The 23,805-nt window shown below is 50.8% G+C and overlaps 1 protein-coding gene across 1 annotated transcript; it reads left to right on the top strand.

The window, feature by feature from the left end:
• The first annotated feature begins 4,069 nt into the window (after window positions 1-4,069).
• On the top strand, window positions 4,070-23,805 carry SCAMP4 (secretory carrier membrane protein 4). The gene is made up of 8 exons (XM_083811470.1): window positions 4,070-4,216; window positions 8,796-8,859; window positions 9,307-9,360; window positions 11,955-12,083; window positions 15,134-15,290; window positions 18,412-18,513; window positions 19,518-19,635; window positions 20,579-23,805. Exons 3-8 carry the CDS (start codon window positions 9,354-9,356, stop codon window positions 20,753-20,755), a joined length of 690 nt encoding a protein of 229 aa, XP_083667596.1. The 5' UTR covers window positions 4,070-4,216; window positions 8,796-8,859; window positions 9,307-9,353; the 3' UTR covers window positions 20,756-23,805.

Consider the following 23,805-nt stretch of genomic DNA (forward strand, 5'->3'; position numbering starts at 1 on the left):
CAGTAGAGGTTTTCAGGTGCTATTTATTCACTTCAAACCAGGCACGCACTTAAGTGAGCCAGGGAAAAATCTGGATTTGTCTCCTGTGTGTGCGCTGGGTTTGGAGCCCTCACGAGCACTTCCCATGCTGCTGAGCATCCTCCATCCCGTGCGCTCAAAGTGGGAACAGAGCTTGGGAAGAGGGCTTGGCGTGGGAAACCTGTCCAGGTAACACCAAGCTGAGTACAGTAATCTCACCCTGCAGTACTGGAGACAAGTTTCAAGACAGGCAGGACACGGATTTGTTTTCCAATGGTACCCACCCTAAGAGGGAAGAAAGGAAGACACCTGCCTTGAATACAGCAAGGATACAAGGACCTGGGTGCAAGGATGCTTCTCCATCAGGACGCAGCGGATCAGAGGTATAGTATGCAAAACTTCAACCCTTTGCCCCCTTAGCTTCCCTTGAAATCCTCACCTAGCAGTGAGCTCCCTGCTCACTCCCTTTGCAGACCCAGAGCCGTTGTGTCCCCAGGCAGCCGCGGTGGAGCTCAGGGAGCTGTGGAGCAGAGCGAAATAATGAACGAGGATCTCTCCTCACCCGCTCCGCAGCCAATACCGCCCTGCCGCTCCCAGGAGGCAGCATGTGTCCTCCTTCGCTGCTCTCACCCACAGAGTTATATATTGCACAGTAAAACCTGGCTGCTACGGAGAGCCGGGAACAGCCAGAAATAGGGCACGGCTCGTGGGGACGCGGGGAAGGAATCATCCAATTTGGACAGGGAGGTTGCAGAGATGGGGCACCTGGCACCGTAGAGAACCGCTGCACCTGGGGCAGCGTGCAGAGCAGCCGCAGCTCTGGCAGCTGTGCAGGTGTAAAGCCCACAGCCCTTCCGAGCAGCTGTGCGCTAACACCTTTATTTGGTTTTCATCTTTAAATAGCTGCCTTTTTTTTTTTTTTTTTTTTCTTCTTCCAGAGGAATCACGAGCCCATCCCTGGGCTCTGCCACCCTGTGTCCCATCAAACCTTCTCCCAGTAAGCGGTCTTGTCCCTCTTGCTGGTGGCCCAATATCTCCGGTAGCACTGGATTTACTTGGGCGGAGTGACCTCTACTGGTTTATAGCTAAAATAATCCCTACATTTTTGCGATCCTTGCAGATAGATGGGGTGATAGGAGGCCTGATCCTTCCCTCCCAGAAAATATTTGCCCACCTGGCAAATACTGCAGTCAGTGGCATTGCCCGTGCCCTCTGGGGAGCAACCCTAAGCCATGCTTGGCAGCCTGCCTGGAGCAGGGGCCAAACACGAGCAGTGAACCCCAAGACCTGTGTTTTAGGGAAACTTTGCTGAACTGCAGATAAGAGATGTGAAGGCCTCAGCATTTGCTTAGCTAAGTACTAGAGGGATGAGTCTGAATCCTGTAGCCCGGGGTTGGAGTGCTCTGTTTACAGAAACCACAGCCTCGGAGGCTGTAAATATTTTTGAAGTAGAGTGGGTTTTATATACTGCCAAATTAACAGCATTTACATAGCACTGGTACCTTGGAGACTGATCGGTACTTATGTTAATAAGACTAATGCAGTTTAAATGAAGAGTTAAGGAGCTATAGAGCCACATTAAAGTATATAAGCCCAGAATGTTATAAATCCAGGTATTGGTGAGGCTGGGTGAGGACTTCTCAGTACATCACTCTCAGGCTGCATTATCACAAAGATTTTGGAGTAATTTGTCTGCTAAATCCTCACTACCCTGTTTTGCTGAAGCTTAAATTCTACAGAAGGAGGTAAGTCACGCAAGCACTGGGCCCTGGGCAAGCGCATTGGTTGCTGCTCGTGCTGATTTAGCTGACTTATTCAGAAGTGAAATCAGCATTTAATGATAGATGTTATAAATAGCAGTCTCCTGAGTGACTGCACAGCCCTGGGTCCTGAATCCAGCTATCACCTATACACGTTGTAACTAATCCGGGAAATAAAATGTGGCATTCACCATTAGTCAGCCCAGTCAATCTAACTAAAAAATTAGGCTACTTAAGTTATATGATTAACTTCCATGGAGCTTCTGGTTTCTGTCAGCATGAGCGACAAGCAAAACCCTTTGGATTTGAGTCTGAAACTGTGTGGACTGGGCTACACAACAGGGCCTGATCACAGTATCACAGTATCACAGTATCACAGATTTCTAGGTTGGAAGAGACCTCAAGATCATCGAGTCCAACCTTCGACCTAACACTAAGTACTCCACTAAACCATATCGCTAAGCTCTACATCTAAACGTCTTTTAAAGACCTCCAGGGATGGTGACTCCACCACCTCCCTGGGCAGCCCGTTCCAATGCTTAATAACCCTTTCGGTAAAGAAGTACTTCCTAACATCCAACCTAAAACTCCCCTGTCGCAACTTTCACCCATTCCCCCTCGTCCTGTCACCAGGCATGTGGGAGAATAGACCAACCCCCACCTCTCTACAGCCTCCTTTAAGGTACCTATACAGAGCGATAAGGTCGCCCCTGAGCCTCCTCTTCTCCAGGCTGAACATTCCCAGCTCCCTCAGCCGCTCCTCGTAAGACTTGTTCTCCAGACCCCTCACCAGCTTCGTCACCCTTCTCTGGACTCGCTCGAGCACGTCCATGTCCTTCCTGTAGCAAGGGGCCCAAAACTGAACACAGTACTCGAGGTGCGGCCTCACCAGAGCCGAGTACAGGGGCACAATCACTTCCCTAGACCTGCTGGCCACACTGCTTCTTATGCAAGCCAGGATGCTGTTGGCCTTCTTGGCCACCTGGGCACACTTGTGGCTCATATTCAGCCGACTATCAACCAATACTCCCAGGTCCCTCTCGGCCAGGCAGCTTTCCAGCCACTCATCTCCCAGCCTGTAGCACTGCTTGGGGTTGTTGCGCCCCAGGTGCAGGACCCGGCACTTGGCCTTGTTGAACTTCATGCAGTTGACCTCAGCCCATCGCTCCAGCCTATCCAGATCCTCCTGCAGCACCTTCCTACCCTCGAGCAGATCGACACACGCACTTAGCTTGGTGTCATCTGCAAACTTACTGAGGGTGCACTGGACGCCCTCATCCAGATCATCGATAAAGATATTAAAGAGGGCCGGCCCCAGTACCGAGCCCTGGGGGACTCCACTAGTGACCGGCCTCCAACCAGATTTGACTCCATTCACCACAACTCTCTGGGCCCGGCTATCCAGCCAGTTTCTAACCCAGCGAAGCGTACGCCAGTCCAAGCCCCAAGCAGCCAGTTTCTTGAGCAGAATTTTGTGGGGAACTGTGTCAAAAGCCTTACTGAGGTCAAGGTAAACCACATCCACAGCCTTTCCCTCATCCACCAAGCGCGTCACTTGGTCATAGAAGGAGATCAGGTTCGTTCAGTTTGATCCTCAAACGCTCGGAGGGCTGAGCTCCCAGCAGGATTTGTGCACGCCGAGGACGCTGCTGTGGCTGTGCTCGGAGGGGCTGAGCTCCCAGCAGGATTTGTGCATGCTGAGGACACTGCTGTGGCCGTGCTCGGAGGGGCTGAGCTCCCAGCAGGATTTGTGCACGCTGAGGACACTGCTGTGGCCGTGCTCGGAGGGGCTGAGCTCCCAGCAGGATTTGTGCACGCTGAGGACACTGCTGTGGCCGTGCTCGGAGGCTGCGGGTGCCTCCGAAGCAGCGCCGGTGCTGCCGTGTCCTGGGCACGGCGCAGCCACCTGGGACACCACGCCTGTCCCAAACCAGCTCTGTTTACGTGAAAATAAAACGTTTCTGCTGTGTGTGTGTGGCGTGCACGGGCAAGAGGCACTGCCGCAGGGCGAGGGCTGCGGCCGCCTCAGGGGCGATGGGTGTTTAATGGGGGACTGGGTGGCGATGCTCTGGACGGAGAGGTGCTCCAGGTGCTTCTGCCCACAGTTGGCGGCCGCAAGTCACGCGTGGCCTCGCCGTGGCGACAGGGACAGGGAGGTGAAGGGTGAGGGACCCCCCCCAGCAACGCCTTCCCCCCCCCGCAATTTCGTCCCTCTCGCTTCCCCGTAGCGCAGTCAGCCTCGCCTCAGCCCCCGCCCCGTCCCCGGCTCTCCCCTCACGTGACGGGCGCGCCGCGGGGCATGCTGGGAGTTGTAGTCCGCGGCGCCGTGGGCGCCATGGCGGCGGCCCCCGGCCGGACTCTCCTTCCCAGCGCGCCCCGCGGAGCCGCGGAGGGCTCGGGGGAGCTGGCCCGGGCCGCCGCGCCTGGAGGGGGGCACGGTGAGAGCCGGGCTGGGGCGGGGGCGGGGGGACAGGGACGGGGGGGGATGGGGACAAGGGGGGGGAGAGGTGGGCGGGGGGGGGGGGGACGGGAGGGGACAGGAGGGCGGTGACAGGAGAGGGGGACGGGGACAGGAGGGGGGGACAGGGACAGGGAGTGGGGACAGGGACAGGAGGGGGGTGGCGGGGCAGAAGAGGGGTGACAGGAATGGGGGGGTGATGGGGACAGAGAGGGGGTGACATGGACAAGAAGGGGGTGACAAGGACAGAAGGGGGGGTGGGGACAAGGAGGGGGTGGCAAGGACAAGAAAGAGGGTGGCGGGGACAGAAGGGGGGCGGTGGGGCAGAGGGGGACGGACAGGGACGGAATGGGGGTGGCCGGGCAGAAGGGGGGTGGTGGGGACACGAGGGGGTGACATTAAGGGGGATGGTGGGGACGAGAGGGGCGGCGGCACAAGAGGGGAGCGTGCTGCAGGGGGGCGGTGTCTGGGAAGGAATCGGGGACAGGGCTGGGGGGGCTGGCGCCTGGGCGGGGGGGGATCGGGGATGGGGTGACCGGGAGGGATCGGGATGAGGGGTGGTGGGGAGGGATCGGGGTCGGCTCTGTTGGGAGCAGCGTTGGGGCTGCTCAGGGCCGGAGGCTGGGGCACAGCGAGGGGCCCCGGGCACAGCACGACGGCAGCTGGGGGGCTGCCGGCCCCGGCCGTGTTCCCCCCGAGGGCTGCTCAGGGATTTTCAGGGATTTTTGCTTCCTGAGGTGCGTGGTGTGGGCAGCGACTCTGTCCCGTGTTGTCGCTGAGGGAGGCAGGCCAGACGCGCGGCGTTTTTTTCCTCCCTGGACTTCGGTTTTCGGGAGCGTTAACTAGCTCAGGAAACTCTGACAGGGCCTGTGGCGAGGAGCGGTGACGGACATTAGGCAGGTACCTGATGGTCCGTTGTACCTGGTTCTTTTTTATCCCGGGCCAACCGATGTCGTGCTGTCGCCTGCAGCCCCGGTCCTTTATGCGAGGCCGGTTTGAGCAGGCGGCAGTCGGAGGAACGGGCTCGTGCCCTGAACGCGCGTCCTCGTGCTTCCCCCGGAGCCTCTGCGGTTCTGCCTGTGTGTGGCTGAGCCTCGCCTGCGGACGGGGTCGCATCGAAGTCAGCGTCTGTCTGCTCCGTGTGTGGCGGGACCTGAACTGAGGCCTTTCCCTGTCTGCTGTGGGTGGGGCTGTGTGAGAGCCGCGGGGAATCGCTTCCCCTCGGCCCTGCTCTCACCTCAACTCACAGCTCCACAGTGGGAGGAGAGGAGGGCAGCCACGTTCCTGGAAATTCCGGCGTCCCCGAGGGGCTCCCTCGCTCGGGCTCACGCAGGAGGAGGCCGACCCTGCTAACTTCGGTGGGCCTCGTGCGTCTTCCCAGCAGAAGCACTGCCATAAGCAGTTTCCCTGTTCTCACTGGTGCTGGGTGGCCTTTGGGATTACGTTTTTCGCTGGATTTGTCCCTCCCTGTCCCACAGAAGGCTGCGGACGTGGTGCTGGCACCGCTGGAGGGGCAGCGCGTGGCCCTGCGAGGGCTGGCAGCGTGTGTCGGGGAGGGGACGCGCTGCCGAGCAGGAGCTGTTGGAGCTGTACGGGGTTTGCCTTTGTAAAGCTGGGCCAAGCGCTTTGGTGCCTTGCAGAGTGACACTCCGAGGAAAGCCTTTTCCCTTAAAAAACAGGGCAGAGTCCCGACTTCCTTTTTAAACGCAGCTGGGAAGGGATGGGAACAAGGCACCTGCCTGTCTCAGGCTCACCTGAGGGAAGTTGGTTCCTTCCCTAGCCTGGGGGTCTCTGTGGGGTGCCCTTGCTTTTAGATTGTGGCTCTTCTGGGCTCTTCATGGCTTGCAGCATAAGGTGAGTTCAGGAAGCCTGATGCCAGGTCACAGCCTCGCTCACCTCAGGGGTAAGCCCGAACCATTTTAAGGAGACGTGCGTTGTACCCAAATCTCCTTAACACGTACTCCATCTGTGAGGTCGCTGCGTTACGAGGGAGCATCAGCAAGTTCTGCTGTCACCGTTACGCAGGGACCCTGCCACTCGCTTTGCTTCGGGTTAAACTCTTGGGTACGGGTCTGCGTAGAAGCTCGCGTGTCATCACATCAGGAAGAAAACAAAGCGGTGCAGAGAATATCTGACAGCAGGGCTCCATCAGCTGGCAAATTTTGCTAGAGAAGGCCTGGGATGCGAGGCACTTCGGGGTTTGGCTGGGACACGTGCAGATGGCAGGAGAGGAGCCGGGGTCCTGCTGTGAGTGCGGTCCCGGTGGCTCGCCGCAGCTCACCAGGGGCTGGGGCAAAGCAGGTCGGCTCTCCCACCGCCCGGCCAGCACCCTTCTTCTGGCCTCCCCCTTATTTATTCCCCTTATCCCTCTTCTAGAGAAAGAAGCAAATAATGAGGTATAAAAAAACCTTTTAGAACCAGTTACTGTAATATAGGCGGAATAAATTTCATGTCAAACCACGGGCCGGAACAGGAATAGACCTGCGGTCAGGTAACGTGCCCCAAACAGAAACCCCATGGTTCCTGCACCACGCTTTCCCTTACCAGAGATGATGATTCCTATTTGGATATCGGGGTGATCTTGGGGTGTGCTTCCTAGAAAACCAGCGCTGCTCGCATACGTGTCTTGGTTTAAAAGGAAAATGCCGTCTGCTGAAGTGACAGCGGGCGCTTTTGTCTCTGAAATACAGACGAAGAGAAGCCCGTACTGCCTCCGACGGGCCTTTGAGAGTCCTGTGAGCCGCTCTGTAAACTTGGGAGCTATTCACTGACTGCGTATGAGCACAGTGGAAAAAGGAAGTTCACTTCACACCACGGTTTCCTTAGTGTGGTTTTTTTTCCTCCCACAAATAATGGATTTTGTGTGAAGAAATCACTGCGGCAGAGCGCAGGACGTTGATTTTTATCTATTTCCAATTAATTTGAAAGCACTCCTGTGAATAGAAAGCTTATTTGTATGTGCTATTATCTTCCACAAGAAATTCACGGGCGGTTGGATAATCCTTGTGTGTCTGTACCTGTTTATCTGTTTCCTTGTGCCTGGCTCTTGCAACTGGAGCTTGACTTGAGGATATTGAGGCTGCGCAGTGAAATTTTCCATCTGAGTCAGTCGCTGGCCCTCAGAGTCGAGCACTGTCCTCGCTCGTCAGACACAAGACTCCTTCCCTGACTGTGACTCTGAGGCCCGTTATCCCAAGACGCTGCAGTCCGGTTTGCAGAAATCCTGCCAAAATTAACTGCTAAGCTGGGGAAATGGGAAAATGGTGACTCGTGTGCAAGCCGATCTCAGCCACTGAACAAAAAACGTTCTTGGGTTGGATCTTGAGGTCTGAGTCCATGCCCAGGGAAGGTTTGAGCTTGCTGCTGTGGGTGTCCATGGGGGAAAACTCCCTCCTCCCAGGGCAGCAGCACCGGAGATTCCTTTCCCTTCGTGTGTTGGCATAACTGGTGTTTGTTCGTAATTTGCTCTTCCCCCAGAATTTACGGATCTCAGCTGGGAGCAGCTGCAGCTGGGTGGGGCGAAGCCCTAATTGTGCTCCGAACTGTCCTCGTATTTATTTTCTATTCACACATTAAAAAAAAAAGGAAAAAGGAGGCAAAGCCTTTCTAAATCATTTTCTAAGTTACAAAACGTCTGCCAGACGCTGGATGGTGGCTGTTTGTATTGTGGGAAAGCCCGGAGGCTTCGGCTGCGCTGGGGCCCCATTGTGCGAGCCTTTAGCAAGGGGCTCCCAGCCTGACAGGCTCGTGATTTACGCAGCCTTCCTGTCCCCACTCTATTTCTTTAGACTGCACGGGCAAAGCAATGTGTTTTCCTCGACGTTGACATAACTGAGATAGCGCATACCTGCGGCCCGTGCGCAGGAGGAGTCGGCGGCCCGGGCAGGTCCTGTTCTGTATCAGCGCTGTTGTCACCACCGAGGGCTGTGCCAGAGTAGGTCAAATAAAAAGGAAACGGATTGCAGCCCCCACAAAATAATTGCACCCGTGTGAAATCTGCGCCCTCTGGAGCAGGAACACGGGAGGACAGCACGGAGGTGCAGAGAAGGGAAAGGAGCTGCTGGAAATCCCGAGAGCTCTGGCTCCAACACAGCTATTCTGACCCCAGCGCCCTTTGCTGTGTTCTTGGAGGGGCAGCTTTTAGTCTGTACTGCCTTCGTTCCTGAGAGTTGTTCACAGAGCCTGAAATGCCCGTTTGGAGGGTTGTTCTGCCGTGGTCCTTGTTGTCAGCCTGGAATTTGCAGGTGTGGGCGCACGGTGGTTGTCCCGAAACAAAGAAGTGAGTAGAGTTGAAGGGGCTGCTCAGTGCAAGCCCCTCTGTGGCTTCCGTCTGTGCCATCCTCAGCAACACGCCTGGCATGCAGCAAACTTCACAGGATTTGATTTCTCCAGAATCACGGCCGTGTTCAGTGGCGGTAACAGGAAGACTAAATCTGCCCTACGATAAGGTCGTGCGGAATTATCACCGTACGGAAGGATGTCAGGCCGCGCGTACCAGTTGATGTTCCGAGCACCAGCAGTTTAATTCCCAGCTAACAGTGACCGTCCGTTTGTTTCAGGCGCCGGGAAGGTCCGCAGGGAGCCAACAAATCGTCTCAGCACCTAAATGAGGCGTTAAGTCTGGTGAGTTGGTACGAGTTTCTCTTCCAACGCGCGCTTTGCTGGGTCCCAGCCAGACCTGTCTGCCTCGGCTGGAAGGTGCACGTGGCCTGGCAGCGGCCGTCTGTGCAGCCTCAGCCTTTGCCAGGTACCCTCGGAGCACATTTGTTTGCTGCTGAATAAGACGAGCACCAAAAACCCTTGACAGTTTTGTACAGGGTGAGATGCTTCCAGGGGAGCTCTGTACAAACAAGGAGAAACCAGGAGCCTTTCCGTAAGGTGCCAGCGTGCCAAATTTGTGCAGTCTTTAGTGGTTTGCAGTGGGAACCCTGGGCTTACAGTGAGTCAAGCACTGTGCAGAGATGCTCCTAACTTTAATAGCTTTTTTGGGTGCGGGTTAGTGATATGTTCTGGCCTGATTTTCTTTTTTTTTTTTTTCTTTCTCTCTATTTTTTTTTTTTCCTCCCATAGATCTCTTGCTGTCTGTCTGAAACTTCGCCAGGGAACACTTAACAGAAATGGCAGGTAAGGGCACCTCAAACTATGGCAATGGAAAGAGAAAAATGGTTCCAGATCATGTTTTTCAGTATGGCGTGATGGCTGCAATTCATTAGTAATTCATTCACATGCACTTCGCTTTCTGAGATCTTAGTGATCCCTAAAGGTCTTTAGCTTCTTCTTTTCTTTTCCCCTGCTCACGTTCCTTTTTGCGTAGATTTGCTAGCAGAGGTTACTGGTCTAGCAATAAAGGCTTAGGTGTGACTTTTTGGAAAGTTTTATGAGGATGGAGTTTATTCCCAAAACGAGAGTAGTTCCTTCCTTTCAGAGGCTAAACAACTTTCCATTCCTAGCTGTGCTGTCAATTTTGATACAGCTTAATTTTACTTGTAGTTAAACTAGTAACAAGATTCCTCCTAACTTTTTTAAAATAAGCCAAAGTCCAGGACTTGTACCCAGCTGCTGTTCATTGGTAATACAGTTTGGTTTTTGAAAGCATGGATTGTGCTCGCTGATCTAACGTGTTGATCCAAGCCTTGATGGGAGTGCTGGAGCACTCCAAGTTCCGCAGTCAGACATGAAAGAGGATATTTTCATTTGATGTCTTTGTCTTTTCTTGGGAGTAACCCAGAACACTGGAAAACTACACGGGTCTCTGGGTAGGAGAAAGCAGTCATCTGGCTTCCTGAAGCTGGGCAGCCACAAAGAAGAGGTGTAATCCCGATACTTCTGTATCCAGCAAACCGTTATGGAAGTACTTGGAGCATTTTATGAGCTTGAAAATTGCAGTGGCTGGTGCCCAGAAGGCCAGCAGGTTTTGGCCCCACCGTTTGGGGCCTTCTGCGCTGGAGGCTGGCGGCAGCTTTATTGTTGGTGAGAGATCTGTACTGGAGGAGGGAGAAAATGGAAGAGGGCTGAACCAAAGTCACTAGCTGCATCTCCTGTTGAAGAGGGACAGAACAAAATTTCCCCATCCCTCCTAAAAAAGATTGTTAAAGAATCCACTTTACTGTGGTCAGTTAACCTTGGTCTCGCTGACTTCCCTAGAGAGCTTTCCCTAGAGAGCTGACTCTTCAGCTTTATGAGCTGCACCCCCTTTGTTTCCCTTGATCCAGCACTGTCAGGTCCTTTCACGGACATCTGAGACAAATTGTCCAGGAGAAAGCCCAGGAGGTGTTCATAACTTACCAAAAGCTAGCGCTAAAAAGTCCAAATTCCTATGGACTTTGAAAGCAGGCAGGGGAACTGAGTGCTCCATGTGATGTGGTTAGCAGTAGGCGTTAACCAGTAACTAATGCCAGCCCTAGACGGCATCTGAATTAATGCAGGATGCGTTTAGAGGTGATGGGTGAGGAGGGGCAGCAGATGTAATGTTTGTTTTCGTGAGGAAAAGTCTACTGAAAAATCAAGCTGGGCTGGTGACTTAAGACGTTCTTCCGTGTTTAATTGTTATGTACTCCCAATGGGTGTTATCCCCACCATATTTTCTGCATGAACATGTCTTTCCTTTGCGTGAAATAAAGCGCTTTCTTTCCTAAAGCATGGCATACAGCTTTAGACGCTTCCCTGCCAACCTTCAAATGAAGTTAAGAAGCTGCTCCTGCAGAATGTCTTCTCACACAGAGATAATGGCAAGAGAAGGGGAACTCTTGCGCTGACAGTTCTTGTTCAGACATTTCCTCTCGTCTTCTGTGCCATTTGGAGGTTTTCCCAGGACATTCTTCATCTCTTCCTCTGGTTGTTTTTAATTCTGTTTACTGGGGCTGAAGTAGACTAGAGACAATTAGTCACAATGCCCTGGAATCAAACTTTAATCAAGACTTGAAGGCAAGAGCAAACATTCCCAAACATGTAGGAACTCGCATCCAGGCACACGCACATTGCACAGATTTGTCTGTGCATCTGTCTAGAAGCTGACAGCAGCTTAAATACGGAGGATTTAGGCATTTAATTACTTGATTTTTAAAATGTAATTTCTTCCCAAGGTAAGTTCTTCACTGTATTGCTTTTGTCGGCATTTGCTGATTTATGGTATCTGAATGCAAAGCTTTTTTTCTTCTTTTTTTTTCCCCTCTGGGTCTTAACCTTGCATAAAAACTTGACTTAGAAAGAAAGAAGGGGACGTTCATGAATCTCATAACAGCAAAATCATCCCTGATGTCTTGCCTTGCCTCAACTGGATGGCATCTGAGTACTAAATTCCAGTTAGAGATGCTTTCCAAGGGCACCCTTCTTTACAGTCACGAGCACGTACCTAGTACAGGGCCTAAGCCTTGCCCCAGCAAGCCCACCCACTCAGAGCTTGTGTCTGCTTTTGTCTGGAAGACCAGCAGTCTTTCCTCCTCCTTGGGTTATCTGAGGGTTTCTAACTAAAAACCTCTGGGCAGTCTGTTGCCCCCAGGTGTTGCTGGCCAGCAGCTTAGCTGGCCTCTGCCCGCTTCCTGAGGAGCTTTGTCCCTGAACTTATTTTAAGGTGTTTTTTTTGGTTTGTTTTTTTTTGATTGTTGTGAGTCCCCTCGTACTCGGAGGGCTGTCCCGGGAAGGTGTGGAGGATGTCACACTTGTTCAGCCGTGCAAGATCGTTTCTGCATTCAGCTAATCTGTTGTGTTCTGCGTTGTAGAAAAGGTGAATAACTTCCCACCGCTCCCCAAGTTTATCCCTCTGAAGCCATGTTTCTACCAGAATTTTGCAGATGAAATACCCATCGATTATCAGGCCCTGGTGAAAAGAATCTACCACGTATGGATCTGTAAGTTGAATAAAAAACCTGCTCTGGGAAGATTGTGTATGTGTAATAGAAAAACTTAGAATTTGATCACTTACAAGCTTTAAGATTTTGACTGCAATTAAGTGATGAGAAACAACGATTCCTCTTAGAATGCTATAATTTACCTGTATGCCCAAATTTCAGGCTGCTGTGCCTTGAATCTTTGTTGCAGAGCTGCTGTTGAAGAAAGAAGAGAGCATCAGTGCTAGAAAAGCCTATTAGTAAATTCGAGGAAGAACAGAGCAGACTGTATCTGCTGTCTTTTCTAATGTCAAGTGATATTTCACCCTCCAAAATAGCCCTCTTAAAGTAATTCCTGATTCACCTAGAATAAGAGGAATAGGAGGACTGAAGGCTAGAAGATTAACATGACCTGTATTGCTCGCTGCCCATCTCCCCACCCTGCTTTGTGAATGCTGCCCCCGGTTTGTGCCAGCCAGATTTCCCTTCCCAATCGAAGCAGCGCCTTCTAGCCTTACACCGTCTCATCCCTTAGCCCCCAGAACGTTCCCAGCCCTGTTCTGAAGGGCGCTGATCCCCTTGGTCACAGCTGGTGATTTGCTGATATTCTGTAGGAGCAGAGCTGCTGGCTCTCTGGGCTGGCGTTGTCTGGCTTAGCGATTCAAAAACCGGTAATGAAAATTGACCATTCTTCTCCAAGGAATAAAATCGGATGAAAAATGGTGTGGCAGGCCTAGAGAACCACAGGGAATGCTTCGGAAGATTAAAAATCTTTTTGCCTTGCTTATCTTTTTTTCCCAAAATGCTTGTCATCCCATTTACCCTTCTCACTGAAGGAAAGCTTGTTTTCTGCCAGATACGCATTTGGTAGCCTGGCTTTTATTCCAGATGTATAGGATGTGTGTAGGAGAGAGATTTGTGCGCATAAATAATAGCATAATCTATCACTCCATTGTTCTTTCGTTATTTAGAGATGCTGAAATGAGCTCTGTAATTTTCTTGCCTGAAGAAACTGCTTGTCCCTTCAGACTAACTGGTTAAATGTTGCATGCTGCAAAGCTGCCTTTGTGTGTGACTCTCCTTAAACAAAGCGCCCCTCAGTCAAGTTAATGGAAGGATGGAGAGGTGCCAGCCATTTAGGCAACTGGTCATATGCACGGCTGGGGAGACCTGGAATTTTCACCATGAGTTTTAAATTTCCATCTGCCGCACAGTTTTTGGGGGTGTCTCCCTGACTTTTGGGGACGGGACAGAGAGCAAGAGACATGTACAGAGGGAAGGCAGTAAAGAAGAAAAGGCCAGTAGTAAAAATAGAAACAGAAAAGTCGTTGCTAGAAGGTTGAACGCTCATTACTTTAATTGGATGTGAGCATTTCATTAAGATGGATGGTGGTTTGGGGAAAACTGTACCAGAGCTCCCACTGCTGGCGAACGAACTCCTGCCTGACACGTAGGGAGAACCAGAAGCTCCTTGCAACGTTATAGGTGCTCTCGACTTGATGTGGTTTTGTTTGTTTGTTTTCTCATTCAGTAACTTTTGGAAAACAATTGACTTCTGGAAATAATAATTCTGAGAAGTACAGCTAATTGTTATGTAAATGAAATTCAGATAATTAATACTCTTTCCCCCTTGTAATAAGATACATCCAAACCATTGCATGTAAAGCCTTGTTGTTAGCTACTTAGAAGAGGGAGAACATTTCTCTTTTGTAGAAGTGTTTTATTTTAGTTTTCACGTAACTCGTATGTCGCAATAAGCAGCTGGGTTAGGATGTCTTACACGCTAGATTCTCCTGGCTGTGTTGTCGATATGATTTTGTGACCACACAATTTTGTAGCTTTAGCAGCCCCTGAGACGAGTGAAGGCAGAGAAAAGTCACTGGAGGAAGAGGCCAGGCTGGCACCGAGAGTCAGAAGACCAAGCCAGAGATGTGCAAGCGCGCTGCAGAGCCGCAGCTTGTAGGAAAGAAAGGAATGGGCAGGGCACGTTTGCTTAGCACAGGGGAAGAGAAACTGAGGGATTTATTTTTGACTTGGTAAATGAGACCGGGGTCTAAAGTGATCCTACTGTGGCCTCGTCCCCAGGCAGCACCAAAGGGCTCTTGGTGTTTGGACTGTCTGCCTTCTCATTTCTCTTTGTCTGTGCTAATTGGTTCGGGTTACCCCCGAAAGATTTTATGAATTACCACCTGTTTTCCAAAATCTGAGCTTGTAGCTGGGCTAAGCCCGCTAGACCCCGGCAGAGCCTGGGGGATGCGGGGACAGCTGCAGGAGTCTGTCAAGTATTAGGGGGAAAGCGGGGAGCCCCTGGCACAGGGACTGAACTCAGCCTACAAACCCTGGAAGCGTTCAGCCTCGCTTCAGCAGTAACGTCGAGCTTCAGAGAAAGGGGGTGGCAAAGGCATTTCCTGCAGGGTTACTGAGTGCGGCGCTGGTGCCCTCTGGGATCTGCTGTCAACTGTTCCTTTTTATCCAAGTGGCAGGGACAGGGATGTGAAAGGGCCTTTAAGCCACCCTTATGTTCGCATGTTCTCAGCCTGATTGGAGTTTGCTTATTCCCTTGCTCAAGGCAGCACTTACAAGCCCTGAAGCTGCTTCCAGACTTCCTCAGAGGCCCAGGGAAATGGAGAGAGAGCCTGCAGGGCACTCTGCTGGCGCTAATAGCTCCTGAGGCAACAACACAGAGACCAAAGCAATGGGATGCTGAGTGCACGGCAGATTTTACACCGCTCTGCTCTCATCAAGGGGTTTTGCCACAAATGGGGGTTGCTCATTGTTCATAACAGTCCCGGGCTGAGCCTTGTGCTGGTCGCACCAGTTGCCACCCAGATGTCCGTCCTTTGGCAGGCCCCGGGGGAGTTTCCTCACCCTCTGGAAGGGGACGCGTGTCCGTGCTGCCGGCCCCTGGGCTCACAGCAGAAAGCTGCGACTCCCTCGGAGCGGTCGTGTTGTTGGGCAGGAGTTTGCCACCGCGGTGTGGATCCTTCCTATTATAATGCTGGGTGTTTGTTTATTTCTCCTCTGATGTGAAACAGCACGAGTTCACGCTCTTTCCTGTGCTCTCTTCACAGTTTACTGCATCACGCTAGTAGTGAATATAATTGCGTGCCTGGCCTGGTGGATCGGAGGAGGCTCTGGGGTCAATTTTGGCTTGGCCATCCTCTGGCTTATTCTCTTCAGTCCCTGCGGCTACGTCTGCTGGTTCCGACCGGCGTACAAAGCCTTTCGGTAAGTGGGAGCCCACGAGGCGGTTGAGTTTCTGCTTCCTCTGGGAGAGAGATGTGTTGTTGCTGAGGAGTGCCCCTCTGGAGAGCTGGATAAAGACTAAGGGTTTGATATCTGAACGTCTCATTGACTTCAGAATTGTTTTCAGCGAAGAATGCGGCGACTTTTAAATCGTAGATGAAGGGCCGAGGGTCACCTGCCTCCTCGGATTGGAGGTGAGCAGCACCGAGTAGTTTGCCGCTTCTGTGAGGATGAAATTCATATCTCACCCAAATATCTCAGGCGTAGCAGCACCCTCATAGCAGTGTAATATCAGGGTGGATATTGATTTGGTAAAGCTTTGCTGCGGGCTGTTTTGATGGAAGACTATTAAGTTATCAGGAGCCAAGCACTCTTCTGGATTTTGGCTCTAGATACCTGAGAACTTGGCTGCTTTGCTTTTTAGAAAGAAGTGGTTCACTAGGGCGAGTCCTGAAACTCCACAAGTCTTTAAAGCCATCCTGCATTTTTACTTTAATAATTGTTTGCATTTGCTCGTGCTTCGTGTGTGTCACGAGGCATTATTCAGACATTAATGCATAAGGCTCGTCAGAGCTGTGAAGGTCCCGAGCATTTTCCAGTCTTGTGTAGGGAGAGGTGGCACAGAGGGCAGGTGACACCGGGTCACACCGCAGTCATCAGCAGGCCCCACACTGGGGTCAGGGATTTGGACTCTGAAGGGGAAGCTCTTTCTGGTTCCCCACTACCAGAATCCTCTGGATTTTGATCATTTACCAGATTCTGTGATGAGTTAGTCCAGATAGCAGCAAAAGCAGCTGACAGATACGAGAGTTGGCAGATGGGGTCCTGTCTGTTTAGCACATGCTAGGTTAGTTGCTTAAATGCTCTTCTGAATTTACACTTTGTGTACTAACAACACTGGGCAGCTAATGCACTCGAGGTGCTTAAAATATCAGGGACTACACGAGGGAGTACAGGGGAGGATTATTTCTGACTGAAAGGGAAGGCCACTGCGTTGGATTCATCTGAAAGTTTTAAAAGATGTGAAAATACCAGCTCTGAACTCTTGCCCTCTGGGGCTGGGGTTTTGTCTCCATCTCTAGTTCAGAAGCCCGAGAGCCTCCAAGTGCCGACTGGAGCTCTGTTCAAAGAGCATTTTCCGTTCTGAAGTCTGGGAAACATTACTCTTCTTCATTGACCTCCTCTGGGCTTACAAGGACCGTTTCTAATTATTTCTTTAATGTTGTTTGTATGTGTTTATGCAACTGAATACCGAAAGGTCCCTGAGGTTATTCTGTGTAAAGACTTCTACAGTTAAAAAAAGAATAAGCCCTAGAGACAGACTGGCAAGCCCAGAGGCCGTCAACTTTGACGTCCGTCGTAGAAGATGCTTGAAAAACACTGCAGTGGGGCGGCGCGGGTAGTTTTGGGGCTGCATGTAGTCCTGGTTCCGGAAAGCCAGGTCAGGTCCGCTCGCTGTGCCGTTTGGGAAGACGCAGCCCTTCCACACCGGCATCGTGTGCTGTGAGGATGCTTTCGTAAAACCTTCGTCACACAGCTGCATCCAAAATTAAATTAGCTGCAGAGCTTTGGCGCTAGGGCAAAGCTGTTGCAAATCTGCACCAGAAAGCTGGATCAGAAATCACCTTTTCTGTGCATCCCCACTAATTCCCAGGGATCCTTTCAAGTGAGGACTCCTCCAGCCCTTTCAGGTTTTAGTTGCAAGAATCTGTTTGAAGGCTCAGCCTGGAGCCTAATCCTTTGTTAATTGGCTTATGACAGGCACTACTGTGAACAGTCCATGTTTAAAGTATTTCTTCCACATTGCTGTACTCTGAGGTGCTGCTGTTTGAAGGGTGGGATCACAAGGATTCTCCAGGACAGTTTCTTTCTTTCACAGCATCTATCTAGCCATCTCTTTGGGAGATGGAAGATAATGTTATCAACACATGCAGAGCCGCAGGGCTCTGGCTGGAGGTTTTCCCACTTGTCTCAGAGTAGGCAGACTTGGTGGTATTGACTTGGCCAGAGCCTGTGGTCCTGCCTCCCTCAGCTTTTGACATTATGGGCTAGAACTATGAAGACCATTAAAATACTTCTGGTGTTTGAGCAGGGGCTGGGAACGACTGAAGCTCTTTTGTGAAGTCCCCACTGCACCAAATTGCTGCTTTAGCTACTGAAGTGTTTTTGTAAACCTGTTCTGTAGATCACGGGCCCTTTGGGTTCCTGAGAGAGCAGGAATAACTCGTATCATTAAAAATGATAGGTCAGCTGGCTTGGAGGGTTTCAGAGGTGTGCCTGGGCTTGCAGTGGAAGGCTGGCTCATCGACACAGCCGAGTTAATAGGACAAAGATGTCCTGTGGCAGAACAGCGCTGTGCCCCAGTGCGCCTGTAATGGAGAGACCATGAGCAGATCTGGGACCGTTTTCCTATTTGGGATTATACTCACACTGCCTATCTCACCTGCATAAATTAAAAGGACCTCACATAGTCAGAACCCTTTCAGTGTACACGTTCTGAAGATGCGGAGTCTGTGCAGATGCCAAAGCACACTTCTGCGTTTCCCCAGGCAGCGTACCACCCACTTCTCTTGTGGCTATTTTTCCTCCTATTCTGTCCCGGTGCTGGGTTATTAACCATAGGCGTGTAAGCTTCATGACAAGCAGGCACTGCGACTTTCCCAGCTGGGCTCTCGTGCTCAGGGATCACCTTTAGCACATGGGCAAACTGCCTCTGGCGTCTGGGCTCTTTTGTGCCTGCTTGCTGGTGGCTGAGCTGTGCAGGTGTCCGGCAGCGCTGACTTCAGATATTCGGTCAGAGAAATGCTTCGGGCACTCTGTGTTCTGCAGGAGACTGCCTTTCCTCGTGTGTCACCATATATGTAATTACTTCGGTAGAGCAATTGCAGGAGTCAGGCTTATTGGAAGAGATTAGGCACTGATGATTCATGGATCTGTGCGCTTTCACTGCCAGGGAAAGAGGAGTTGTCCTCAAAGTTCGTAGCTGTTGAGGGACCTTTTCTGAGATAGCACATTTGAGTGTGTGCGCGTGATGGGGTCAAACGTTAACACGAAGCAGTGCAAGGTGCCAGTGTCCCCCTAACTGCCTCTCCTTCCTTCGCAGGTCGGACAGCTCGTTTAATTTTATGGCTTTTTTCTTCATCTTCGGCGCACAGTTTGTTCTCACGGTCCTGCAGGCGATCGGATTCTCTGGATGGGGAGCTTGGTAAGCAGGACACGCCTGGAGCCTTACAGCTGAGCCCTCAGCTCCTGTGCCTGAGAGTTTCAGCCCACGGGCTGTTTCCCTGAGCATTAGAGGAGCTGGTGGGAGTCTGTACAGGGTGGGGTGGAAGAAGCTTTCTGATTTCCTCTGTGGCATAATTATATCTGCTCTTGGAGTACACAGTTCTGTCTACTCCCATTGCTGGCTATTGCAAGAGTTCCTGTATTGGCAAAAGTCAGATATCTTCACCTGCCTGGTTTTTTTTTTAGCACCTTCCTGTAATGTCCTTCCTTTCTGCTGTTTAACCGGAGAGTTTCAAGATTGATCTGATCCTCTCTTAGCATTGCCCTCAGAGTATTTGCAGCACATGTTGAGCAGTGCATGATGACTCACTGTTGGCCTATAGAGCAAGTATTGTGAGAGCTGTCCTAAAATAAATGGAAGCATTTTAGTGTCTGTCCCTGGTTATGTTATAATTATTTGGCATTTTAACTTTCTGTCTCTGGAGACTTGAGAGCAATTCCTGCTGAAGCTGCAAATAATAGAAAGTCCTAGACTCTGCACAGCATTTAGTTTTAACTGCTGATGCTCTCAAGTTGCCCTGTCTGGTTGTTGCCATCAAAGGGAACGGAGATGCATTACAGATCGGAGGACCCTGATGTTCCATGTTCCCAGGTCTGTTCTCTGGTTGCACAACCTCTGCACCACCAAAAGCGTCCTGGGAATAAATCTTCTCTCCCCGAAGCCTCGCTGTGCAGCTGGCTGTCCCCTAAAGGTCTGAGACTGGCTTAGCAAGGGATGCTGGCAAGCCAGATTTGAGACCTTGGGGAAATACCTGTCTGAGCTGCATTTAGCTCTGACCGTGGTCTTCACTGTTTTGTTTTTTTTTCAATTTTGGGAGCTTTAAAGCTGCCTTGTAACTTCTCTGTGTGCGTAAACCATCTTTCTGGTAACAATTGTGCTTAAAAAAGAGAGCAGTAATGATACTGTTTCTTTGTTTCTTGCAGCGGATGGTTGGCAGCAATTACTTTCTTTAGCACCAACGTTGCATCTGCTGTGTTCATGCTGTTTCCTGCCATTATGTTTACAATGTCAGCGGTCACAATGCTCATCTGCATTTTAAGGGTAGGTGCCTCAGACGTCTCTCTGACTTGGGATATCTGTGTTTTGTATCACAGTAACGTGAACAGGCAGCTCAGCAGCCACTGTGAGCCATCACTGCCTCTGAAGGTTTTGTAGTGTAGTCAGTCGGTGTGTCTCGGACTATTTAGAGGACGAATGCAGATAATGCAGGACAGCTTGAGCTGGACGTGTTCACCGTTCCATGTTCCTTTATGTCACTTAAGCCAAGCGTCACTGGGATTGTAACGGTGAAGCATCTCAAGATGCCCGCAGCAGGGACAGGGTGGCAGGACGACAAGTGGTCCTTGGTTGTCTGCAGAACGCTGGATTTGGATATAAGACCTTCTGGAAAGCTTCAGAAGACTGATGGCAGAGGAGGACAGAAGATAGAAGGGAAAGAGGACAGGCAATTAGCCCAGCACAACCCTGTCGCAGAGTAGTTGCCATCATGGAGTTTGCCATAGGTTCATGGCAGCGTTTTGCCCCCTGTCACCATGGTTAGCGCCACTGCCCTGTGCCCTGTCAGGCATTTCCTGGTGGTGTGACCTTTAAACCAGATCTTTTGTGTCCCTGGGTTCCCGGTGTAGGTTGTTTCATGTGCTACAGCCGAGTCCTTCAGCCTCAGCCCCACTGAAGCAGCAGTTGACGGTTTTATGGGGTTTTCAGCCCGCTAACCTGGGCCAGCTGCCTTGCTGCATGGACTGTTGCTGTGGGATCCCCAACCTAAATCCCAGGTGTATGGCTAAGACAAGTTCAAGCCTTGCATTGATACTATCCATTTACACCTCTTCATTATGTTATTGTAGTTTTTGTGCCTTTTTTTCTCCCTTGGAAAAACAGTTTGCAGAGAGAGAGGAACAAATACAGTACCAAAATGACTATAAGTCCTCTCAGGAAGAGGTGTAGGTACCTACTGCTGATTTTTCCTCTTGTTTTACTCCGTTAGGTTCACAAGATCTACCGAGGGGCTGGTGGAAGCTTTCAGAAAGCTCAGGATGAGTGGAACAGCGGTGCATGGAGGAACCCCCCCAGCAGGGAGGCCCAGTACAGCAATTTTTCTGGGAACAGCCTGCCAGAGTATCCCACAGTGCCCAACTATCCCCCGGGAAACCAATGGCCTTAAGCAGCAACAGCTGCAAATTGCCTGGATTCTCTTCTTTTTTGGTCCTTTTATTATTGTTATTTGAAAAGATCATTTGCATTCCCCTACACATACCCCAGTCTTCTGGGGACTTTCTTTTTTTTTGTCTCCTCGTCACTGCAGAAGATGTGTGCTGTCAGCCCACGGCACCTCGGGAGCTCTGCACGGCCTTATCAGAAAGATGGTTTTTTTGTTTGTTTGTGTTGTTACCAGTATTTGCCTTGTTGCAGACTGAGGAACCAACCGTTCACTGCCCTTGCTTGAGGACTGCTCTCATGACCATATGTGAAGAAGGCTGGCTTCCCCGTGACGGTGAACACTACCAGAATTGCTCCTTCTCCTGCCTCCCCGCTTAGTTTTCATCACATGCACAGCGCACCGCCAAATCGCCTGTAGTTGTAACAAACACAATCAGAGCATTAGTAGCAACCGGTGTTTGCTCTCCCGGATGAATGATCTGGAATTTTTCACTCTAAGGGAAACGCAACACCTGAATTACCTGGTACTAGTGATATTGAAGGTATTTGTAAAATCTACAGCTTCATTTGCTTGCGCTTTCGGGTGAAGAATCCTTTAGATAACAGCGCTTGCTGCGGGTGAGCGTTGTTCAGATACTAAGTCCACAAGAGTCCTCATTTGCCTGGCTAGGACTATTGTTATGATAGAAGTCTTGCTTTCCCTGCCTCCAAAAGTTTTTGCTAGATCCGTGTGCTGCGGAGATGCAGATTCATCTCATTTTGTTACTGATTGCTCACTAAAAGCCTGATTCAAAGCCCACTGGAAACTATTGAAAAGCTGACTGCTGTTGGGCTTTGGACCTGGCTGCCTGGGTGACGTTCACCCCTTTCCAGGCAGGCAGCGCGAGATCTCTGTGCCATCTAAATTCCAGGTACATGGCGTCAGGATTTTTGTGCTGACCCAATACATGCCGTACTGGACACGCCTTGTCCTGTTGGGACACCTTTTTTTTTTCTGGGCTCCTGGCCAGTAGCTGGGTGCCAGATAACTATTGATCTCAGTGCTGGGGCCCCAGTGTGGTTTGGGAGTAATTCCATTACAACTGATAAATTGAATTCTGCCTTCTACCGACGCAGTTAAAATCCAACCGTTCTGCCGTGAGTTGTCTCAGAAAGCTCGTTAGTCCTCGTAGCTGACGCTAGCTGTGCAGAGCTGGTACGTGTCTGCGTCGCCAGCAGTGATTTCCTTCCCTGTACGAACAGGGGGAGAGAGGTTCTTGCCTTTCCCCAGGAATCAGCTGAAGAGAGGATAACGCTCTTGGGAGGGGTTGTTTCCCCTGAGAGCTAGCATTAGTCTCATCACTCATCTTCATCTCATGCATGTACATCAGGACTCCTGGAGCCTGAGCCATCCAATTCCCCTGTGTCCTAAAATGATCCAAGCAGCAAAGGCTGCAGTCTTTTCCTTTCCTTCAACAGCCTGCTAGGAACTTTCTCAAACCTGTTAAAACTGGGAGGTCAGTTCCCGATATTTTTACAGGGAGTTGAGTGTTCAATGTTTGCAGCTCTGGGAATCTCAACGGACAGTGAAGGGCAGAGTGCTCCAGTCTGGAGACTTGAGAGGTGTGGGGCACCCTGAGAGTCAGGCCCAGAGCCTGGCCAGTTGTAGGAGGTGACGCCAGAGGTGTTACACTGGAAGTGGAGTCACTCCACGTCCACACTAAATAACTGGAAAGCAAAATTGGCTCCTGGAAAGGGACAGGGAGGTTGTCCTTGCTAGGTGGAACTGATTTGCAAGTGGTCTTTTGAAAACTGTCTCTACATGTGCCTTATCTAATAAAATGTTAGTTCATGAAGGAGAACTTTTCCTTCCCCACCCCCCCGGCAAAACTTCCCATTCACTCTATTAACTTTTCCCGTGTCATACTGTAAATACTAAGTGAAGTACAGCTTGGAGTCTGCATGACACCTTTGTTACTAGGGCCAAAGCAAAAGCAAACATTAATGGGAGGTCAGAGCCTCCGCGAACTTCAGTTTACAAGCAACACTGACCCCCTGCTGCAGAGCCAGCCCTTTGCTGGCTCTGCCTCATGCTTCAAACACAAGGGTGATTTTTTTTTTTTTCTTGCGAGTGTGCAATGTGCTTGTAAGTACAAATGCTTGATGCCTTCTTAATAGAATACGACCCGGTCGTGTTGTCAAGCTTTTAGGTGCCTTTGTCTTGTGTCAAGTGAAATTTTAAGTGTTCTTTGTCGCTTGCCATCAGAGAGTGATAAAAGAACTGCCTGTCGATGAACTCCCTGGAAATACGATTGCGCTACGGGGGAGCGAGGTGAGGTGAGCGGGGCCGCACTCGAGGGTGGCCGTGCTTGGGGGCCCAGACGCGGGGTGCCCGTGGAACGCTCTCCTCTGGCTCTGACCCCTGCCATCCTCGGCCTTTTGCCAAATTTTTTTTCAGCAGAAATTGTAGTCTTTCTTTTTTTAGTGTTTCAGGTTGGAGATTTCAATTGAACCAAGAGGAGAAGCGTTGCCAGGGGACTCCTGAGTCCGGCTTCTCTTTTTCCCCTTGGATAACCCGGGGGTCTCTTTTAAAGCACCCATCCTCACATTTCCAACCTTCTTGATGCGGTGAGGGGTGTGTACTTAGGAGCCTGCAAACCAAAATGGTTGGAGGCAGACACCAATATCATGATCCATTAGCAAACACTGCCTGAGATTTCTAAGGAGCTTAAATGAAACCTCCCTGGACGGGAGCTGCCATCTCCAAACACATCGCCCCCCTCCATCCTCTTAGATGCCAGAAACCGTAATTCCAGAAAGTTGACTCAACACGCTGCCTGAACTGCTGTGGCTTTTTTTTTCCGACTCCTCTGTATGTTTTTTAATGTTTACATTAGATTTCTAAGACTCCTTAACACCATTAACCTGGACCCGGCTCCCGGTTTCGTTCGGCATCATGCGGCATGTACGTGTGCGATGTTTTGTGTCACTTGTGGGGCTCTGGTTTTTGTTTGTGTTTTTCTTCTGATCACAAGACAATAAATGCTCATCCTGTGCTTGATGAGAAGAACTGGC

The sequence above is a fragment of the Anser anser genome (genome assembly GCF_964211835.1).
Source record: "Anser anser genome assembly, chromosome: 25".
Classification (NCBI taxonomy): domain Eukaryota; kingdom Metazoa; phylum Chordata; class Aves; order Anseriformes; family Anatidae; genus Anser; species Anser anser.

What these genes read in the sequence shown, in the direction of transcription:
- SCAMP4 (XM_083811470.1), top strand. An exon ending in CCGGCGTACAAAGCCTTTCG is followed by an intron (nt 15,291 to 18,411) that starts GTAAGTGGGAGC and finishes CTTCCTTCGCAG; the next exon opens with GTCGGACAGCTCGTTTAATT. An exon ending in TTCTCTGGATGGGGAGCTTG is followed by an intron (nt 18,514 to 19,517) that starts GTAAGCAGGACA and finishes TGTTTCTTGCAG; the next exon opens with CGGATGGTTGGCAGCAATTA.